Here is a 19511-nt window from a genome sequence, read left to right as displayed (position 1 = left end):
AACAACTTCAGTCAAATTAAAAAAGTATATTTAACAAAACTGAAATTGAAGCTTATGAATAAACATCTAGTTTATAATGGGTGGCAGCTTCTAGAAAGTGGGCTTGAAAAAAAAAGAAGTTAAAGTGGATTTTTGGAATTAGTGTTAAAATATTCCTAAAATAATTCTTACTACGTTATTAAAGTTGCTTTTCTCAAGTTCTCAGAATAAGATCGAACACGTTTTCAACACAAATCTCATCGTAACTCAAGCTATGCAGATCAAAATGCGTTGAAATTTCATCCTCAAATGTTTCAGATATAAATCTTTGTATTCCTGCCGGTAGACTGTAGCACAGATCTCTACGCTAGATTTTAAGCACCCGGTCAAATTTAAGCAGTGGTCCAACATAGGCGGATTTCCCTAAACAAATGTACGAGCTTTATTTATTGTGCAAAATATTTAATATTTTCTTCTCGTTTACATAATAGGACTTCTACAACCTAACGAATGATAAATAATAAAAAACAGAAAATTACAGTACTTAACAACGAACATTTTACCTAAAGAGGTCAGAAGTTTTTGTTCGGTTTAGCCTATACTTTCAATATAATGTACGTATTATACTTGAAAATTTTTATGTAATTAGATATTAGAAAATCAATTTTAACGAACAAAGTGTTTGTGTTAGCCGATATTTCGTATTAAACGTGATCGTATTAAGAGAGTTCAGTTGTGTGTGTGTGACATTGGTTTCAAAACAATAATATTTAAATTTATTAAACACATTAGAGAGAGAAAAAGGTTCTATACTATGAAACTTAAAACAATCAATATTTTATCCAAAATACATTTAAGTTAAAAACGTTGAATTTAAATAGGAACCATGTCATCTGTTCTGTGTTTTTCCTAATAAAAAAAATTGGAAAAAATTGTTTGTAACACTGAGTGCCAATCCGGTAAAACATTTCCGTTTTTATGAAACCCGTTACAATTTCAAACATATGTTCATGATTTGGAAAAATACGATCATGTTTTACAACGAAATAAAAAAAACATCACTGAGTAGAAACGTGAATATAAAAAGTTTTAATGGTAAAACTTATGTTCAAAAAATATAACAAAATAATCATGAGTCTGGATGAAATTTTATTTATTTTTCGTCTCATTCTTCTATTGTGAACTCTAACGGATTCACATTATTTCAGAGAAGTCCGTTGTCAAACTCTATGCTACGGAGCTTAAACTGAAAATATAAAAGCTCCCTCCACAGTGTTTTATTAATTTAGAATAAAATACGGTGGAGTAAAAATAAAAAAAAAACAGGCAATCGCTTTTAAAACGAAATATGATTTTTTTATACTAATTAAATGAACTAGCCTGGTAATGTTAAACTGCAAGTTGTAATTACATAGAAATTAGCAACTTTATTTTTCCTTTTTTGTGACAGAACTATGTTTGCAACTATTGCCCCTTTTGTTGCGATTGCTTTAGATTACACATCAAACACTTCCTACTACATGTCTGAACCATTAAAGTAAGAGCTTAAGACGCTTCTTATTTTCTTTCCCCCTTTTAGCTCTTTTTTTTTCTTTTATGGAAAATGCATAGAGAAGAAAGAACCTCCTGGTGGGCTTTCTTTTTCTTTAGCGAAGTATACAGATCATTTACGATTCAAGAATCTATTGCTCAGTAAGTTCTATCGGAATGCTAAAATTCCCTTATACCACAAAAGCAAGTTTTATTTCTTTCGCTAAAACACCTAACTGCTTGGCTACCTTTAGTGCAAAAACTATACTAAAACGATTTCGTCAGGTTATTTAAGTTTCTTACGCAATCACAACGGAGTTAAAAGATTGCATCTGTTTAAATGCTTTATTTAAAAGAATAATAAAATTCACTTTTACGTGTGTAAACATTGTATTCTCAATACTAGATCACAGTAACAAGAAATCATCTAAGCCGTACATTTTTAGCTCGACGTCCTTTAGATCAATGCGCAGCAAAATTTTGCGTAACGCATTGCTTTATACCACAAGCGTCGAAAAATAATAGATAAAAATACTTATCATAAAAAGAAGTAAAAAAAGCTTCCAGCTTGAGTTTGGAAATAGTTATCTTCAATATAAATTTATGCCCATAGTTTATATTTTAAGACAATACTAAAAATATTATTTGTCAGAAATTACTGTTCTCACAGTCATGGCAGTATGATTTCTTTCTTTCTTTTTTTTTTTTTTTTTTTGAAATATTTATGTGTTTGTTTTTCTGCATAGAACAGAAATATTGCAAACGAGCGTAGAATTTCAAATGGTGTACACTTATACATTCCTAACATCCAAGAAAAGAAACATTAAGGGAACAATTCAGAGAATTGAAAAATATTGTAAGATTTAACATTAAGAGGACTTATTACTTACATGTTCTGACAAAAAAATGATAAATGTAATCAACATTTTTTATATCATTTCCCTGAAAATTGTTTTAGAACTCCGATTTTTCACAAATCAGCGATTTTTTTCAATTGATGCATCGATACCATCTCAGTTTCATATTTGAATAACGATGCTTTACTATCAATTTTTTGACGCACGTTAATTGTAATCCTGTTAGTGAAAAGTTTCAAAAACAAGGAATGAGAAATTAGCGTATTTGTTAAAATTCCAGCATAGAAAACAACCTTATTTTGTTTTCAACACACAAGGAAGGGGGTTATAAGTTTGACGTGTCTGTGTATCTGTGTGTCTGTCTGTGGCACTCTAGCACCTAAACGGATGGACCGATTTTTTTAAAAAATCTATTTGTTCGAAAGGAGAATTGATCGAGAGTGTTCTTAGCTATGTCGCATCTTCGGATGACATTAATTAACTAAGATATTAATTTAAAATCCTCCAAAAGGTTTTTCACAATTTTTGCAGTGAAAACACAGTTAAAAAAAAATTTTTAATTTGATACCAAACTAAAGATAATTTTTTTCCGCGTATGATAGATGGTTTTTAACTTCCATGTTTCATGGAATTCGAATTATAACGTTTTTTCAGTTCAGATTTTAATAACGGCTAACCCTTTATTTGCGCGATTGATAACCGAATTCATTGTTGGTCGACAAGGAAATAAAACGCAATGATTTAAAATTTTTATATGTTGCCAGTTTCTATTTAATAGCAAATAAAATACTTGACATTGGTTTTTAATAACATAAGGCCTTTAAAAGGATTTTCAATTTTACCTCTTGATTCTACAGTTACAACTCAGTCGGGGGTTTTTTAAATTTGTAATTTTTTTAAACCAATAAATTAAATTTCCTGATATATATGCAAATAACATTCAGCAAACTATTTTCTTTGTTAAAAATTCTGCAAGAATTTCACAGAAACTATTAATTAAATTGTGATGTACTTTTAAATCACTATGCATAACGTGCAGAAAAAAAAAAACGTATCTGATACGCAAGATATTTTATATAACGTTGCAAAAAATGCATACAATGCTTTTTCATGAAAAAAAATAATATCTTGCATGGGGTTTAGTGAAATATTATGCATTTATATCAACCTCGTATCGCGTACGAAGATTAGACGCATTTATTCTTACTGCACTTTAAGGGGGAAATGAAAGATGAAAATATATGGCAGTGGTAAGGAATGTAATAATGTCTATCATCTGTAACGCTGACAGAAATATGCTTTCAAGTTTATGGGTATGATATTTTAGCCCGCATGTTGAAGATCATCCTACGGCAACCAAAAAATTAATAATCCAGATCTCAACTGAAATTGTAGGTGCGATTTCACGCTTGAGGTATTGCCAATGAGAACAATCAGCAATAGTGAAGGAAAGAAAGCAAAGTTTTTCTAAAACATTTCCTCGGTAAAATTTAACCATTATAAGATTCTATAATAAATATAATAACCATAATAAATATTCTTACTCATCTAAAGATATAATTATAAAGTACTTTATCTATTTTCAAATAATATAACCCATTTCATACATGGAAACAATTAGAGTTACAAACTATTTGGTTGCGTCTAATATTGTAAAATTTAAATTAAAAAAGAAGCAAGCTTTATTTTTTCTTTTTTTAAATATTATTATTATTATTACTGAAAATGCAATGGAAATATTATTTTAAAAATTGCTATAAATGGTTTTAAATCAATTTAATTTCAGTGCATTTTTTTAAAACTTTTGTTAAAAAGAGATGTTTTTTAATGAAGTTTATAATTACATAAAACAGAAAAATACCTAAAAACATTACTTAGGAGCTCGGGATAAACACTGATCTCAAAGAATGCTTTTTAATAAGCAGACGCTATGTATGTTACTTATCAATTGGCAAGTTGTGGGTAGCATAGACTCGATGGACGCCCTTCTGCATAACATCTTGCTGGCGCTAAGCTTTCACTTAACGTAATAGCAATGCACGTAACCGTTAGCTGTTCCATTGTTTACAACTGAGATAGACATTCATTTTACTGCTCGATTTTCACCGTAAAAAATATATATGCATTAAATAAAGATAAAAAATATCGCCAATAAACATTTTTACCACGTTAAAATAATTAGTTTTAGTTCAGTTCTGCCAGTATCTTGAAACTAATTTCGGAAAACGAGTTTACATCTCAAGCTCCCTCACTTCTAATGCAGGATGCACCTTAGATTTGTCGGAATGCCTACGCACCGGAGGTGCAGCCAATACTGCGCGGTCAAGACGCAGAGGTTAATTCACACTCATGCACATGCGCATAGTCTATGATTCCTGCAGAAGATGTAGTCTTCTAAGTGCGCAGTTCCAGCGGGGAACTAATGTATAAACATAAGCAACTTTCACCGGAGGTAGAGGGAAGGGGGGGTTGCAGCCTATTCCACATTTTTGCATTTCCAGCTCAATTCCACTTCTTCAGTCGTCTGGGTCACATCACGACGTATTCGTAAATGATTATCGCAAGAAACGTGTTGTGAAATATTAAGCGGCAATTAGTTATTTTCTCTTTAAATTAGAGCTTAATTTCTAGCAAAATAGGTGCGTAAAAACACTGTGTAGCTCAAAACACAAAACTGTGTAGCTCAAAACACAAAACTGTGTAGCTCAAAACACAAAACTGTGTAGCTCAAAACACAAAACTATGATGCTCAAAACTAATCTTTATTCGAGTTAGCTGAATTCCACATAATAAACAAATATTTACCTACAATTTAAGCAAGTACAGTTCCTAAGTTCCAGTAAGCTCTCATGCAAGTCAAGCCCTGCTTTAAATACAGATTTGTATTCTCCACACATATTGTGCAGTTCAGTATTTCGGTGATACTGAAATACTGTGTTGGACTTAACGCTTGAATAACGCAAATACCGTCTGTAGCGTAGATGTACCGCCACAACTACCATTAATTCTTTCTATAACCCTCTTTCAGATTATGTCATAACGTTTCTCTTTTAGCTTCGTAAACCCATATGTTAAAAAACATGGTCTGGCTTTGATAAGTTGACTTCCAAATCGCTGAGGCTTAAACGAATAACTGTTAAAATAGAGGTAGTGAAAGTCGGTTTACATTGCGATATCGAATATTAGTACTGCACAGATGAAACAATTTCTCTTCTTTCACCCAAACATAAGTGAGTGTGTTCTCGTCATCAAGTCACCAGAGGCAGACAGTTCCCTGCAATGTTTACATTGGCGAGGGAGCTTGTTTGGATGAATTCGGTTCTGTATTAGTAAGGAATCCTAGTAACATTACCAAAACCTAATATTGTTTTGTCTTCTGATTTACGCATGATCACACTTGATATTCTTCACTGCTGACCTTATTGCGCTTCTAATTTCATGTGTATAATATGAGTAATTTTGTTATTTCTTCAACTGAAAAATCGAAACATATTCGCTTTACAATTTTTGAAGGCACTTATGACATGGAGAAAAAAATATTGTCACTCAAAAATTACATTTTTGAAATGAAAAAAAAATTACTTTCCCTAAATTAAGAAAGAGCATAGGTTTATTAGTATTTTGATTTATGCAAATAGTGCTTCTAGAAAGCTTTTTAAGGTTTTTGGAAAATTGCAGCTGTGTATAATGTAATGCAAATTTTGACTTAATCTATACATATAATAAAATAAGATGTTTGTGTGTGTGTGGCGTGCTTCCCGGGAAAACGGTAAGGCCTAGAAAGATGAAATTTGGTATACAGGTGCAGTTTTTACTGAAGATGTGCACCTCGGGCTTGGATTTTTGATATTTTAATTGAATAAAAAGTTATTTAATGTTTTATCTGTTTTTTTTTTTTTTGCACTTTTTTCCTCACAGACCCCGAACCAATCGCACCACACAAATAATTTTTGCACTATAGTGTAGGAAATTTAATTTTAAACATGATGAATGAAAAAAAATTAAAAATTGAGCAATTTTTGTATTTTTTATGAATTTTTGAAAAAACCTTTAATTTGCGCTTTTTCCTGGTTTTATTTTTTTCTAATATCTTCTTGCGAGAAGTATCAAACCTTATTTCTGAAACTTAAGTTAGTAATAGTAAAAACATTTCGCCCTCGTCAGAAGAAAAAAGTTCTCAAAAATACGCAATAGTTTTTTTTTTTTTTTACAGTTTTTTTTATGCTGAACACATTATGTCTTTAAACGCATCGGTCGAAAAAAGCGTTCTTCAATCTTTTATGCCTCTGACGTCACTACTTGGATTTCAATTCGATATTTACGATGGAATCTTAATCGCAAACGATGTTAATCTTTTTTTTTTTTTTTTTTTGCTATATAGCTTACTTCTATATCTTATGACGTGTGACCACGTGTTTTTCCGGCAGCGCTTGCTTTTTTTTCTTTCCTTTTTGTTGTTTTATTTAGGGACTGCATTTACTTCTTTTTCCACAAACCCCCCCCCCCCCAACAAGCAGGACGTTTTGCTGTACCTTTATTACGTTAGATTTCATAGTTGTGCGCATTTAATTCAATAAAAACAGCGAGATTTTTTTTCTTTGTCAAACGCTACTTTTTGCACACTATGGGAAATTTTAGAGATAACTTTTTTTTTTGCTGTACTTAACTAAAAAAGCGGTTTTTTTTTAGTGATATTTGTTTTTATTAGGAAATGGGTGGGAAGTTTATAATAAATAGAGACGGATAAGGAAATTTAGAGGTAGATCGTAAAGATAGATAGCCTCCGAAGGCGGCAATCTTGGCGTAAAAATGTGAATGGCACAAAAAAATATAAGCTGGATTGATTAATACCGCAGCCAAATTTATTTAAACAGCCACCGAAGGCGGCGAACTTGAAGTAAAAAGGTTAATGACAAGTTTGTAAAACAGCTGCCGTAGGTGGCTGCTTGCATAGAAAGGCGAATGGCGTGAAAGGGTGAACCAGCTGGTTACCGCAGGCGACTATGATAAAATAAGATGTTTGTGTGTGTGGCGCGCTTCCCAGAAAAGCGGTAAGGTCTAGAAAATATTTTATTGAAATTAATAATGATATAGATATAGTTGATACCGCCACGAAATTTTTTCAAGCAAATGCCGAAGGCGGCGACATTGGCGTAAAAAGGTGAATGATAATATTGATATATAGAGAAAAACATTGATTATACCGTCGCTAAATTGTCTAAGCAGCCGGCGAAGGCGGCAACCTTGGCGTAAAAAGGCGGACCAGCTGGTCGCCGCAGGCGGCTAGTATGTGTTAAACTAATACACGATACGTATTCAGAAAGTAAGGACCGTTTCATTGTCCGCCACAGCAACGCTTCAGTCGGCGTTTCGCGCATGCACTCTGTACACAGGCTCTCAACTGGCGCTATATTTGTTGCTCTATATTGTTTTCAGTTTGCTCCACGCAATTAAAATGTTTAAGACTATTACTGATCCCTGCTGAAATTTAAATTTATGACGCAAGAAATGGGAAACCGACTGAAACATTTTATCAAGTTCAAGATTTTAAAATATTTACGACGAAGACACGATAGAACGGTGAGAAAGTGAGTTAGAATGTTCAGTGAAGGTTAAAACAAATGTCCACGTTGAGACTCGGACTATTCGACCTTCTGTTGTCAATGATGTTTTGGTGAATAAAGTTGATGAGAATGTGCATGACATTAAATGTCTCACGATGACGACGCTTTTAGACGAATTTCCGCACATTGCAAGTATTGCTGTGGTATCGTGATTATCTTAATAGGTGAGAAGTTTCTGTGAGTAAGTTGGAGAAAAGCCGAGAAACGGTACTTTCGAAATATGCTTCATAGCTCTGATAGTTGCTGTGCATAGCTTCTTAAGAGTCATAAAATTCCTTTAAATGTTTTAGACATTTTTTTTTATTTCAAAGTATTTGTAATACATTCATTTAGTTTCTTGTCAAATGTAAAACAAAGGGAAAGTAACATGAAATTGGTAATGAATCTGCTTTATATTCGCTAGAGCTCAATTTTTCTGTTTATTTCCTTCTTAGTTTCTCTTACCGAAGCTTCAAATTATACTTAAGTTACTACAAAAAACCTGCCTACATTCCTTGAAAGTAACTTCAACACTTGTATGTTAATTCAAACCACATGAGAAGATCAAACAACAAGACAAAAATCTTTCTCACTAAGGTAAACTTTTCAAAATCGTCGGTAAGAATTTAACAGCCGAATGGTCTTGTCCCTACTTTTCAAAACCGAATCAACACGCCCCTTTCTCCAGCCTTTCTCGTACCATTTACTCCTATCGAAGCCGCGAATAAAAGTGATGGACTCGGTATAAAACCGAAGCTTAATCACTTGTTTGTAGGTATATGCAAATGAGGGTAGTTTTCAAGAAGTTCTCCGAGGCTGTGTGTAGAAAGGACTGTGGGCGTTGAAACAAACGTCCCATCGATTTCCCCAAGAAAGAGTTTGAAACTTGTAAACAGAACATTGTTAGGGAGGTAAATCTTGTCCGGAATTTTATCCATTAATGGAGCTCTGTTTATGACTCTTGCAGAAGGTACCGTAAATAACGAAGCTGCATTTTCCAGCTTTGAGCTTGATTTACTTGTATAGGATAAAGCTCGAAGATAAAATGTTTACTGCATTTTTATTGCCTCCGTGTTTATTGCGACGAGCTAGTTTTCGTTCATCCTAAAGAAAAATGTTTTGCAATTCGCAATGTGCATATGATAGGGAAAATCCAGTGTGAAAATTTGAAAATGGTTCTAGCTTACAGTAGAAATGTTCGCACGTTGATCAGTTGTAACCCTCAGAAACTTTTATAAATATTGTCCAATATTTCAATGCGTCCTTTTAGTTTTAAAAAACTGAGAATTTAAAGAAAAAAAAACATTTTTTTTCCAATAACAATAATTTGAAAAATATATTTGAAAATAATGATGAAACTCAACGTAAACAAAACGTAATGCGTTAGTTCGAAATAAACAAAACACAACCAATTTTACTCGAAATTTGTTTACTGATTTGAGAATGCTCACAATCAAATAAATCCTATCCAATAATTAGTTGCCGTTGTTCGAAGTTTCAATATTGAAACTTCGAGCAACGGTAACCCTATGATTGAACCACTTTTACCTAGGCAACCCTATACCATCGGTTTTGTAATGTTTTTACCTACATATTTTTATATAACTTATGTGGAAAACTGATGAGGGTAAATTACTCATTTTTGGACACTTTTTAGCCTCTGGCAACCCTGCTTAGGGTTCGAAAAAACGTAGGCAACCTTACTTTAGCGTTTTATTTACAGCTTTTACTCTTCATTTTTGATAACGATTTTCGGAAACTCGATCAGCGTAAATTACTCATTTCACATTTCAACCCCTGGCAACCCTGATTAGGTCACGTAAAAGAGGTAGAAATTCTTATTTTCACGTTTTATTTACAACTTTTATTCTTCATAATTACACCACAATTTTAGGAAACTCGATGAGGGTAGGTCAAGCCTAGTGGGATCTTATACCACAACAAGACTTTCATTTCTTATGCCTCAAACACCATTTGCTGCAAATTTAACTGGCGCTTCAAACCAAACAATGGTCAAAATTACCACAGCAGTTCTCGCTGATTTTGATTTAGTTTCTCCTGAACAAAAAACAAAATGTATAGTCGATTAAAACAAAGTAAGGGAGGAAGTTCTGAAAAATAAGGAGAGAACTAAACGAAAAGGAATTGTATTTTGACGACCGCAAAGATGACTCCATTCAAAAGACATCTGGTCATCAAAAATTAGCGTATGAAGCCAATATAGCATCTATAGAACTAGTACCAAGTACACCTGTCATACATTGCTAACAGCTGGTGAAAGTGCAAAATACATATCGCAAGGTATTATAGTCTTTACAAAAAAGTATAGATGAGGATACTGACCTAATTAGTTATTCAGTGCTATGGAACAAAAGTAAATACGGGATGGAAAAGTGGAGATTCGTTTGCTTGAGATATACATCAAAAGACCTTGACAATGAGATATATGTCTGCTGCATGGTAATGAGTTACCACTAGGCTTTCTGGAAATGGACGGTTGTACAAAGGTGTACATTCATAATCTGAACCAATCGCCTACTAAAAGATTGGATAAAAAAATCAGTGGTCAAATTTGATAAAAATGCCTGCAATCTTCAGGAATAATGAATACATCGAAAATCAAAGTACTGAACAACAGTATTTGTATCAAATATGTCTCGCCATTAAATATGGTTGTTGCACTTCAATCATGGATGAAAAATGCTCGGACAAACTCAATCATGCAGGATGGCTGACTACTGTTGTTGCTGTTTGTTGCACTTGTACTAGGCACTCCAGGTGCATCACAAAATATCACTAGGCAAGTATGTAATATGGTTTGGTTTATGCTCCAATGTGATTTGAATTAAAAATGAAATCAAACGGTCAGTATGATGCCCAACATTTCTGTAAAATGATTTCTCTTGCAAGACAGCTTCCAGACAACGATAAAAGGATAAGTTTTCTCATACAATGCTTCTAAAAAATCGCAGCGAGGAAAAGATATAGAGATAAGAAGATAAGAAAACGAAAACTTCGGATAATGTGCGATTACTTAAGCTTCATAAACTCAATTTCGAAGTTGCGGATTATGTTGATTTAGTTGATTGCTCAAACTGCGATGTACCAAAGTCACCTCTTGCAATGCATTTGAGGGACAAAGACTTGAAAGAAATGTGTTAAAAAACAGCTTCCAGAATGGACTTTCGAGGAATTTCCCTGTCACACGCAGGCTTTTAAACGTTGTTTAAAACTTATCTAAAGCTGCAATAAAAATCTGTGGTGAAACTGAACGGGAGGGATACATTCAGGCGCAATTTCAAGTTTGGAAATAACTTCCACTGCTTGACCATAAGGGTCAATATTATTCAAACACCTAATATTTAATATGCTTAAGGTGTTATAAGCATTTCAAATTTGTAGATTTTTTTTTAATACTTTCAGCATGTAATTTCAGAAAATATGAGATAAAATTTGTTGAAAGGTTGTGTAAAGCAGAGATTCAGACAGCTGAACATAAACAAATACGTTTAATACGAAACATGGGGACACACATACAGCAGTAAGACATAGAGAAAGTAGTGAAGACGCCCTGATAAACAGACTGCGGCTCTTTAAATAGAATAGAGGGCAGATTTTCAGCATCCAATGATGTTTCTTAAATAGCAATAAGCTTTCTCCAAAGTCCGATGGTGGATTAAAGAAGAGATTTTGCGAACTCCGTGGAAAGCTGCAAATGTCTCTTCCAATAAGAAGTAAGCACAGTTCTTTCTTTTAAACCAATGGAGAAAGCGATTACATTCAACACCCGCCCTTAATCGCTTATTACTAAACAACACAATGACATAAGTTCATGCAATTTAAATTTAGGAAGAGCCTTAGTAAACATATCAGCAATTTGTTTATCAGTAGAAACATATTCAATATATATATTTTCAACATTTAAAATATTTCTAATAAACTTTAACTTAACATCAATATGTTTCAATCTACCAGAACCATTTTCATTAGTTATACATTTGATTGCAGACTGATTATCTTCATATATGACAATGTTATTTACAGTAAGAAATTCACATGCAATATTTTTATAATACACTAGATCTATTAAAGACTTACCAACTGCGAGTACCTCAGCTTCAGTAGAAGAAACAGCTATTGAACTTTGTTTCTTCACGCTCCATAAAATTGGACACTTTTTATAAAAAAATAACGTAACCTGAAACTGATTTGCGATCACGCGGATCTGATGCCCAATCTGAATCAACATACATAGATAAATCAACATTAGAGTCACAACACTTACTATACACAATTTTATATTCCGATGTACCTTTTAAATATCGCAGAATTTTTAAGTCCATTCCAAGCCGATTCTGTTGGATTCTCCTGCAATTGACTGAGACAGTTCACAGCGAACAGTATATCGGGTCGTGTTGTCATCGCAAGATACAATAAAGATCCAACTAGTTCACGGTAAGGTCCTTTGAAGCTAGTTCCTTCCTCAAAGTCAGCTGGAGTTGACTTTGCTTCTAAAGGTGTTGCACTCGGCTTGCACTCACTCATGTTAAATCTCTTTAATATTTTAAGAATATACTCCTTTTGATCTAGCACTAATTTAGTAGAAGTAAATTCCATACGAATTCCTAAAAACTCAGAAGCTGGTTCGAGTTTGGACATCTGAAATTCATTTTGAAGAAGTTTAATCACAATCATTATTTCTGAAACATCTGATCCAGCGATAAGAATATCATCAACGTATAAACAAATTATTATTTTTCTTCCATTCACAATTCTGATGAAAATACACGGTTCCGAGTTTAACTGCTTAAAATTAATTTTCAACATAAATTGCGAAAATCTGAAGAACCATTGTCTAGGAGCTTGTTTTAATCCGTATAAACTTTTATTTAATTTGCATACTCTGCCAGATGAATCGTTGAATCCCTGCGGTTGTTCCATAAAAACAATTTCTTGCAACTCACCATTCAGAAAAACTGTTTTCACATCCATCACATAAGCCTTTAAATCCTCTTGAAGAATCGAAACAAGAACTAATCGTAAACAAGGCATCCCAATGACTGGCGAATAAGTTTCTACGTATTCCTTCTGCTGGTCTCCTCTTGCGGCTTTGAGAGTTCCGTCTCTTTTCTTCCTAAACACCCACTTATACTTTATGGGGGTTGCGTTATCAGGGAGATCTACCAGTTCCCAAGTTTTGTTTATCTGAATAAAGCGCAATTCTTCCCCCATCGCGACTTTCCACTGGGCTTGTTGTTCTTCCGGTAGTTTTGAGATGTCATAAAAGGTCAACGTTTCTTCTGACGTGTACATTGCTTCAAATCGCTCTGGCATTTTACTTTTTCTTTTTGATCGTCGGAGTGCAGCTGCGGGCGTTTTGGTTTCGTTTTCTCCTAACTCTTTATTTACATTTCTGTCGTGTTTTTCCTCGTATTTTTCTTCTCCTTTCGGTAGCTCGTCTGGTGAATTACTTCTATCTTGCACATATACTTTATTTTCATTGAAGCGAACATTACGTGACACAATAACTCTGTGCGTATCAGGATCCATTAATCGATATCCCATGCTAGAATATCCAATGAAGATCATTCGTTTAGATTTCGGATCTAATTTTTGTCTGCGAGTATCAGGAATTTTGGCATAAGCATCACAACCAAATAATTTAATTTGATTTAAATCCGGTTTCTGGGAATATTTTAGTTCAAAGGGTGACATATCATTTATGCTTGAACTAGGGATTCTGTTATGAATATATGCTGCAACTTGAATAGCATATCCCCAACAGTTCTTAGGTAAATTTGCATCATATAAAAGTGCACGGGCTTTATCAAAAAGTGATCTGTTCATCCGCTCTGAAATTCCGTTCAATTCGTGAGTATAAGGGGGGCAGGGATCTATCGTAACTCCAAGTTTATTTGCTATCACTTTAAGTTCACCTGAAACATATTCCTGGGCATTATCACAACGAATTTTTCGAACGCTTTCATTCAATTTGAGAAACTTTTTGATTTCCACGGGAACATCACTTTTCTTTTTAAGAAGACGAACTTCACAAAAACGAGAATAATCATCAACTAATGTTAACACATACCTTTCACCCGCTTGAGTTGGTGGGTTGACCGGACCGCATAGGTCAGAATGGATTGTCATCATGGGAGCTTTTTCTCTTCTTCGGTTTCCTATTCCTATAGGGTTCGCGGACTGCTTCGCTAACACACAATTTTCACATAATTTGTCACTTGTTGGTAATCCTAGTTTGCTCAGAACATGGTTTCCGGAGTGTCCTAACCTGCGATGCCACAGTTCACCTCCATCTTTTTCTGCAACAAAGGAATTTGAAATGAAGGGAACAAAATCACTTGCATATTGACCTTTTGAATTCAGCTTGCACAAAACGAAATTTGTACTTCCCTTTTCAATGACTGCTTCGTCATTTTTGAAGCTCACAGTGTATCCAGCTTTTTGTATCTGTTTCACTGAAATGAGGTTTCCATTTAGTTCTGGAACATATAACACATCTTTCAGTAGGATCTCCTGCACACCGTCACCTAATACACCGCGAACAGTTCCTATTCCTTTTACTTCCAGTTTACTGGTTTTTGTAGCGCATGACACAGTTCCTGAGGATGGTTTTAACTCCTCAAACCATTCCCGATGTGCACACATATGAGCTGTAGATCCGCTATCTACTATAAATGACCGATGTTCTACTTCGCCAACAACGAAAGTCACTGCAACTGCTCCATCCTTTGATGAAGTATTCTTTCCCGTCTGGACTGTGCAATTCCTCTTAAAATGTCCTTTTCTTCCGCACTGGTAACAAATTATGTAACTTCTACAAAATTTCGCAATGTGCCCTCTTTTGCGACACTTGTTACACACTACCCGATGATTTGTAGAAAAGGCTGCACCATTCGATGACTCTGTTTTCCACGATTTGGGCTCCGAGACTCGACGATCTCTCATCAGCGCTTCAGCATCCAGAAGACGACCGCAAACAAACTCTAAAGTCAAGTTCTCCGAAGGCTGATTTTCTATTGCAGATTTCGATGCGTCATACTCTGCTGGAAGAGACATCAAAAGATAGACAATACTGTCCATGTCGCTCACTTTCACGCCACACGATTTTAGTTGGGCAATGAGCTTGTTCACTTCATCGATATGCTCCTGCATGGATGAGTCCTTTTTCATTTTCAAAGTTGAAAGTCTCTTTCTAACCAATATCTGACTGACCGCTCCTTCTCGAACATATATCGATTTCAATTTTGCAATTACTTCAGCACAAGTCTTTTCTTCCGAAAGCGAAACCAAAACTTTATCACTAAGAAATGATAACATCAAGGCATAGGCCTTCTTACTCGCTAAAAGTTCATGAGCTTTCGAAGAATCCGCTTCACGTTCCAAAAACATCTCTAAATTCTTTGCTGCGAAAACCGCTTCCATTCTCCTGCACCACAGAGAGAAATTCCTTCCGTCAAAAGGCTCAACGGAATATTTTATCTCGTCCCCCATGTTACTCCGCTACTGCAGTGATTTAGTAGCTGGGAAAAACTTAGAACTAACCACGCTCTGCTGTTGAAAGGTTGTGTAAAGCAGAGATTCAGACAGCTGAACATAAACAAATACGTTTAATACGAAACATGGGGACACACATACAGCAGTAAGACATAGAGAAAGTAGTGAAGACGCCCTGATAAACAGACTGCGGCTCTTTAAATAGAATAGAGGGCAGATTTTCAGCATCCAATGATGTTTCTTAAATAGCAATAAGCTTTCTCCAAAGTCCGATGGTGGATTAAAGAAGAGATTTTGCGAACTCCGTGGAAAGCTGCAAATGTCTCTTCCAATAAGAAGTAAGCACAGTTCTTTCTTTTAAACCAATGGAGAAAGCGATTACATTCAACAAAATTGCGTAATAATCACATGCATACTAAACTTAAAGTTGCCAGTAATTTACTGCTGTGTGTGCATTTAAAACGTCCAGTGTCTGCTTACTTTACTTAGTAAAGAATGTTTAAACTGTTAAGAAAGGTAAAATTTTTGAGTTCTGAGTCAGAAAAACTTTTAACTGATGCAGCAAAGTGCATGACTGTACTCGAGATTAAATGTATTTTTTTTCTATCAATTTTAATTTTTAAGTTAAAAAAGTTACATTTAAGTCAAGTTTATGTATGGTGTGCATTCAACGAAAGATTTATTTAGACAATGTATGTTTATTCCTGTTTTCTCTTATTCTAGTGGGATTTAGTATGTTCTAAGAAATGGTTTCCTATGATTTCTTTGACTGCTTTTAATGCCTCAGGATTGCTAGGGCAGTGTATTTGTCTCCTCGTGGCGGCTAAGTAAGTACCAATGCTAGCGTAGTATCTATTGTTTAGAATAAGCAATAATAATACATGTGAACTTTAACTGATATTTTACAGGCATCTAAGATTCTTTTAGTTACAAAAGCCTGTACAATATCGTTTGTGTAAAATCGCATACATTTTTATAGTGTTGTTCAGAGTTTATTCTGGAAATCACTTTGTTCTCTTTCGATCAACCAAGCATTTTTTTTAAAGAAAATTTTGAAAGTTGAAATAATGAAATAAAAAGAAAAAAAATGGAACGACCTTTTTTCTTTTTTTGTTTTAATGTTATTGATTTGTATAGTTTAGTATTGTTTTATTACTTGTGAGAGGTATCATACAGAAGTTTTTACTACATTTCTTTATTAATTTAAAAAATTGTATTTTATGAGATTAGCCATGCCTTTAAAAGACACCTCTTTTCTTCACCCAATCTTGCTAACAAATTATGTATAATATTTGCAAGTTTATTCTCAATATCGAACTGTCCTTGCATCGTTCATGTTATGTTTCGCGACTTTCGTTTTGTGTATTCAGCGAGAAGACTTTTCTATAATTTTTCATAAATTTCAAAGTACTTTGAACTTGAAAATAAACAAAATAAACATTATAAACAAAATACTTTTTTTTTCGTGTTTCGTTTGTTTCGTTTTTAGACCTGTTAAAGTACGAAAATATTTTTCAGTAGCATGTCATACTTCATAAATTAAAAAATATCACTTGAAATTGCAGACACTTTTTTTTTTTGTAAGATGCGGTAGAAATTAGAGGATCAAATCATACTTGTTCATGATCTTTTCTTCAAACCACTAACTTTCATACACGTAATAGTGCATATTATGAACACGTAAATGAATAAAATGCCAACAAACATTTTAAGTTGGTTTTGACTATGTAGTTTTTATTTTTTAAATTCTGAAAATTAATTTTTGCTAAAAATGATTGGAGAAAACGAAGACCATTTACAAATTCAGCTTACAAATGAATATGAATTAGTAACGATATTTAGTATACAACCACCGCCGTATATCAACGGCAAGTAATAAAATTTAATTCACTTTTACCTACTTATTTGGAGCTCACAGCCTTTATTCTTGAGACACATACTCATCTTGTTATCTCTATAATGAGATCATTAGGCTTACTTTATGAGTGGGTTGAAAATGAATACCAAAACATATGAAACTGTTTTTAATCCACTTAAAAAGAATTTCATGAAACTGAAATCTTTCACCCAAATAAATATGTATAATCAAAACATTAAGTACATAAATTCGTTTTGTTGTAGCACGTATTTAAATACTTTAAACTCTCTAGTTAGTCCTATTAGACTCCAGATACTTTTATCTGTATCAAAAATTGTACCCATGTTGTTTCATGAATAAAATTCTATACATTTGATAATTTTAATTCAGAAGTTATTTTTCACTTTTTAGTTATTACATACAAAATAAAATGATGTATAGATGGGAAAATATAAGTTATAAATTATTTAATTTATCACGAAAGTAGTCAATAACTAATCCATTTGTTTTTAAAGGAGGATAGATAATAATATGTAACCGTTTCAAACATCAGGAGGCATGTTTGTTGCGTGCTGTAGAAAAATCTTAGCAAATCAGTAAGGATTTTTTAGTAAAATTTAAAAAGAAACTGCTGTCGCACGCAAAAAATAGTGAAGTAGAGTCAGTTGAGGCAGAGGCAAACATAAATTTAATGATTCAACTTTAGATTTTACCATTTCTTTTGGATAAATTTAGGATAAAAATTGTATGCATTTTGCGTCTAAGACGATACTCTCTGAAAGTAGTTGGGTAAAAAATTTATGAATTTATGATTGCTTGTTAGCGAATGTTTCTATTTGTCCCAGCGTACTTCATTTTACCCCAGAGGCTCGGGGATAAATGGATACAACCCATTTAATTTTCATGAGGTTGATGAAGGTGAATAATAGCGTTTCACGCAATGAGTTTTAGAAAACCTAAGTTCTACGCAATAATACTCAATAAGTGACCCGCAGATTGCATGCGAACAGCTGAGTTCTCCAAATCTAATTTGAAATCATTTAAAAAGAAACATCATATAAAAATAAATTATTTGCGGAATTTAAGTAAAATATACACAAATTTATGTCAACATTTACTTTTTCAATAAAATAAGAAGAATGAAAAACATAGTTGTGTCTATGTGTGCCCAGAGTACATTTTTATGGGGTAAATGGAAACATCTAAATTGCAATTTTGAAAGCTGAAAAGGTGAAATTTATTAATGAATGTTTTTAGTAATTTTTCATATGAGAAGTAAAACTTGTTGAAACCAGATAATTCACATAAAGAACTTGCTCGTTCTTCCATCGCTCAGCATTGTTTAGACTTCTGGCCACCGTTTCGATTTTTCATCTGCAAAGATTATTTGTAAATGTTCTTCGGTCTATGACCTCGATTTCTGAGAAACTTTCTATACTTGAAAAAATTCTCATTCTCTAGTCAATGGTTTTTCCAGCACTTCATTTTCCTGATATTTGGGAGCAATTTTTAAAATTGCTTTTTAGGTTTCTTCGTTTTTTCTCCCTTTTTTTGTCTCCTGGCTTCTGATTGGTTGTCTTGTTGACCTGCCGTTTGCTGATTGGTTGTTTGATGCCTTGTGTCCTGAATTCCTATGGGTTGGTCCTCTTTTGTATAAATACCGGTGTCCAAGTGGTTGTTGATAGTTCTCTCGCGACTTGATTGCGTTGGTAAGCTTCTTGCACTGACGAAGAGGCTCCATTGTAGCCTTGAAATAGCTATATGCTGTGTTGTCTTCAGAATTTGTGCTTTATTTACGTTGGGTTTTCACTTTAATAACTTTAATCAGATAATTCACATTTGTAGAACTGCTGGAGTTGAAAATGTAAGGCCACTAAACTTTAAACAGCATCTTTTTCCTCGTTGCCATTTTCAAACAATTAAGACGTCTTTACAATTGTTAAGAAACATGCAAAACTCCTGGAATATCTTTTATATGTCACTAGGTTATCAATCCCCAATAGTTTAGTTTCGAAAACTACCTCAACTATGGTATGAAAAAAAATTGTTTCCATATACATCGTATTTCCTTTTACCCCAACTGACACTGTAGTAGTTTAAATGACAAACATCTTCAAGATATGATGACGCCTATAAACTCGTTGGGATTTAAGCGATGTTCTCAGAATC

At 33.7% G+C, this 19511-nt stretch overlaps 1 protein-coding gene across 1 annotated transcript in view; it reads left to right on the top strand.

The window, feature by feature from the left end:
• The window catches only part of LOC129218526 (beta-alanine transporter-like), a 120948-nt gene that overhangs the window by 60698 nt on the left and 40739 nt on the right, over positions 1 to 19511 (top strand). Inside the window, exon 2 of the mRNA XM_054852818.1 lies at positions 16208 to 16311. Coding sequence (XP_054708793.1) covers positions 16208 to 16311 — 104 coding nt within the window. The remainder of the gene's footprint in view (positions 1 to 16207; positions 16312 to 19511) is intronic.

The sequence above is a fragment of the Uloborus diversus genome, chromosome 1, assembly GCF_026930045.1.
Source record: "Uloborus diversus isolate 005 chromosome 1, Udiv.v.3.1, whole genome shotgun sequence".
Taxonomy (NCBI): domain Eukaryota; kingdom Metazoa; phylum Arthropoda; class Arachnida; order Araneae; family Uloboridae; genus Uloborus; species Uloborus diversus.
This window is presented reverse-complemented; position numbering and strand designations above follow the sequence as displayed.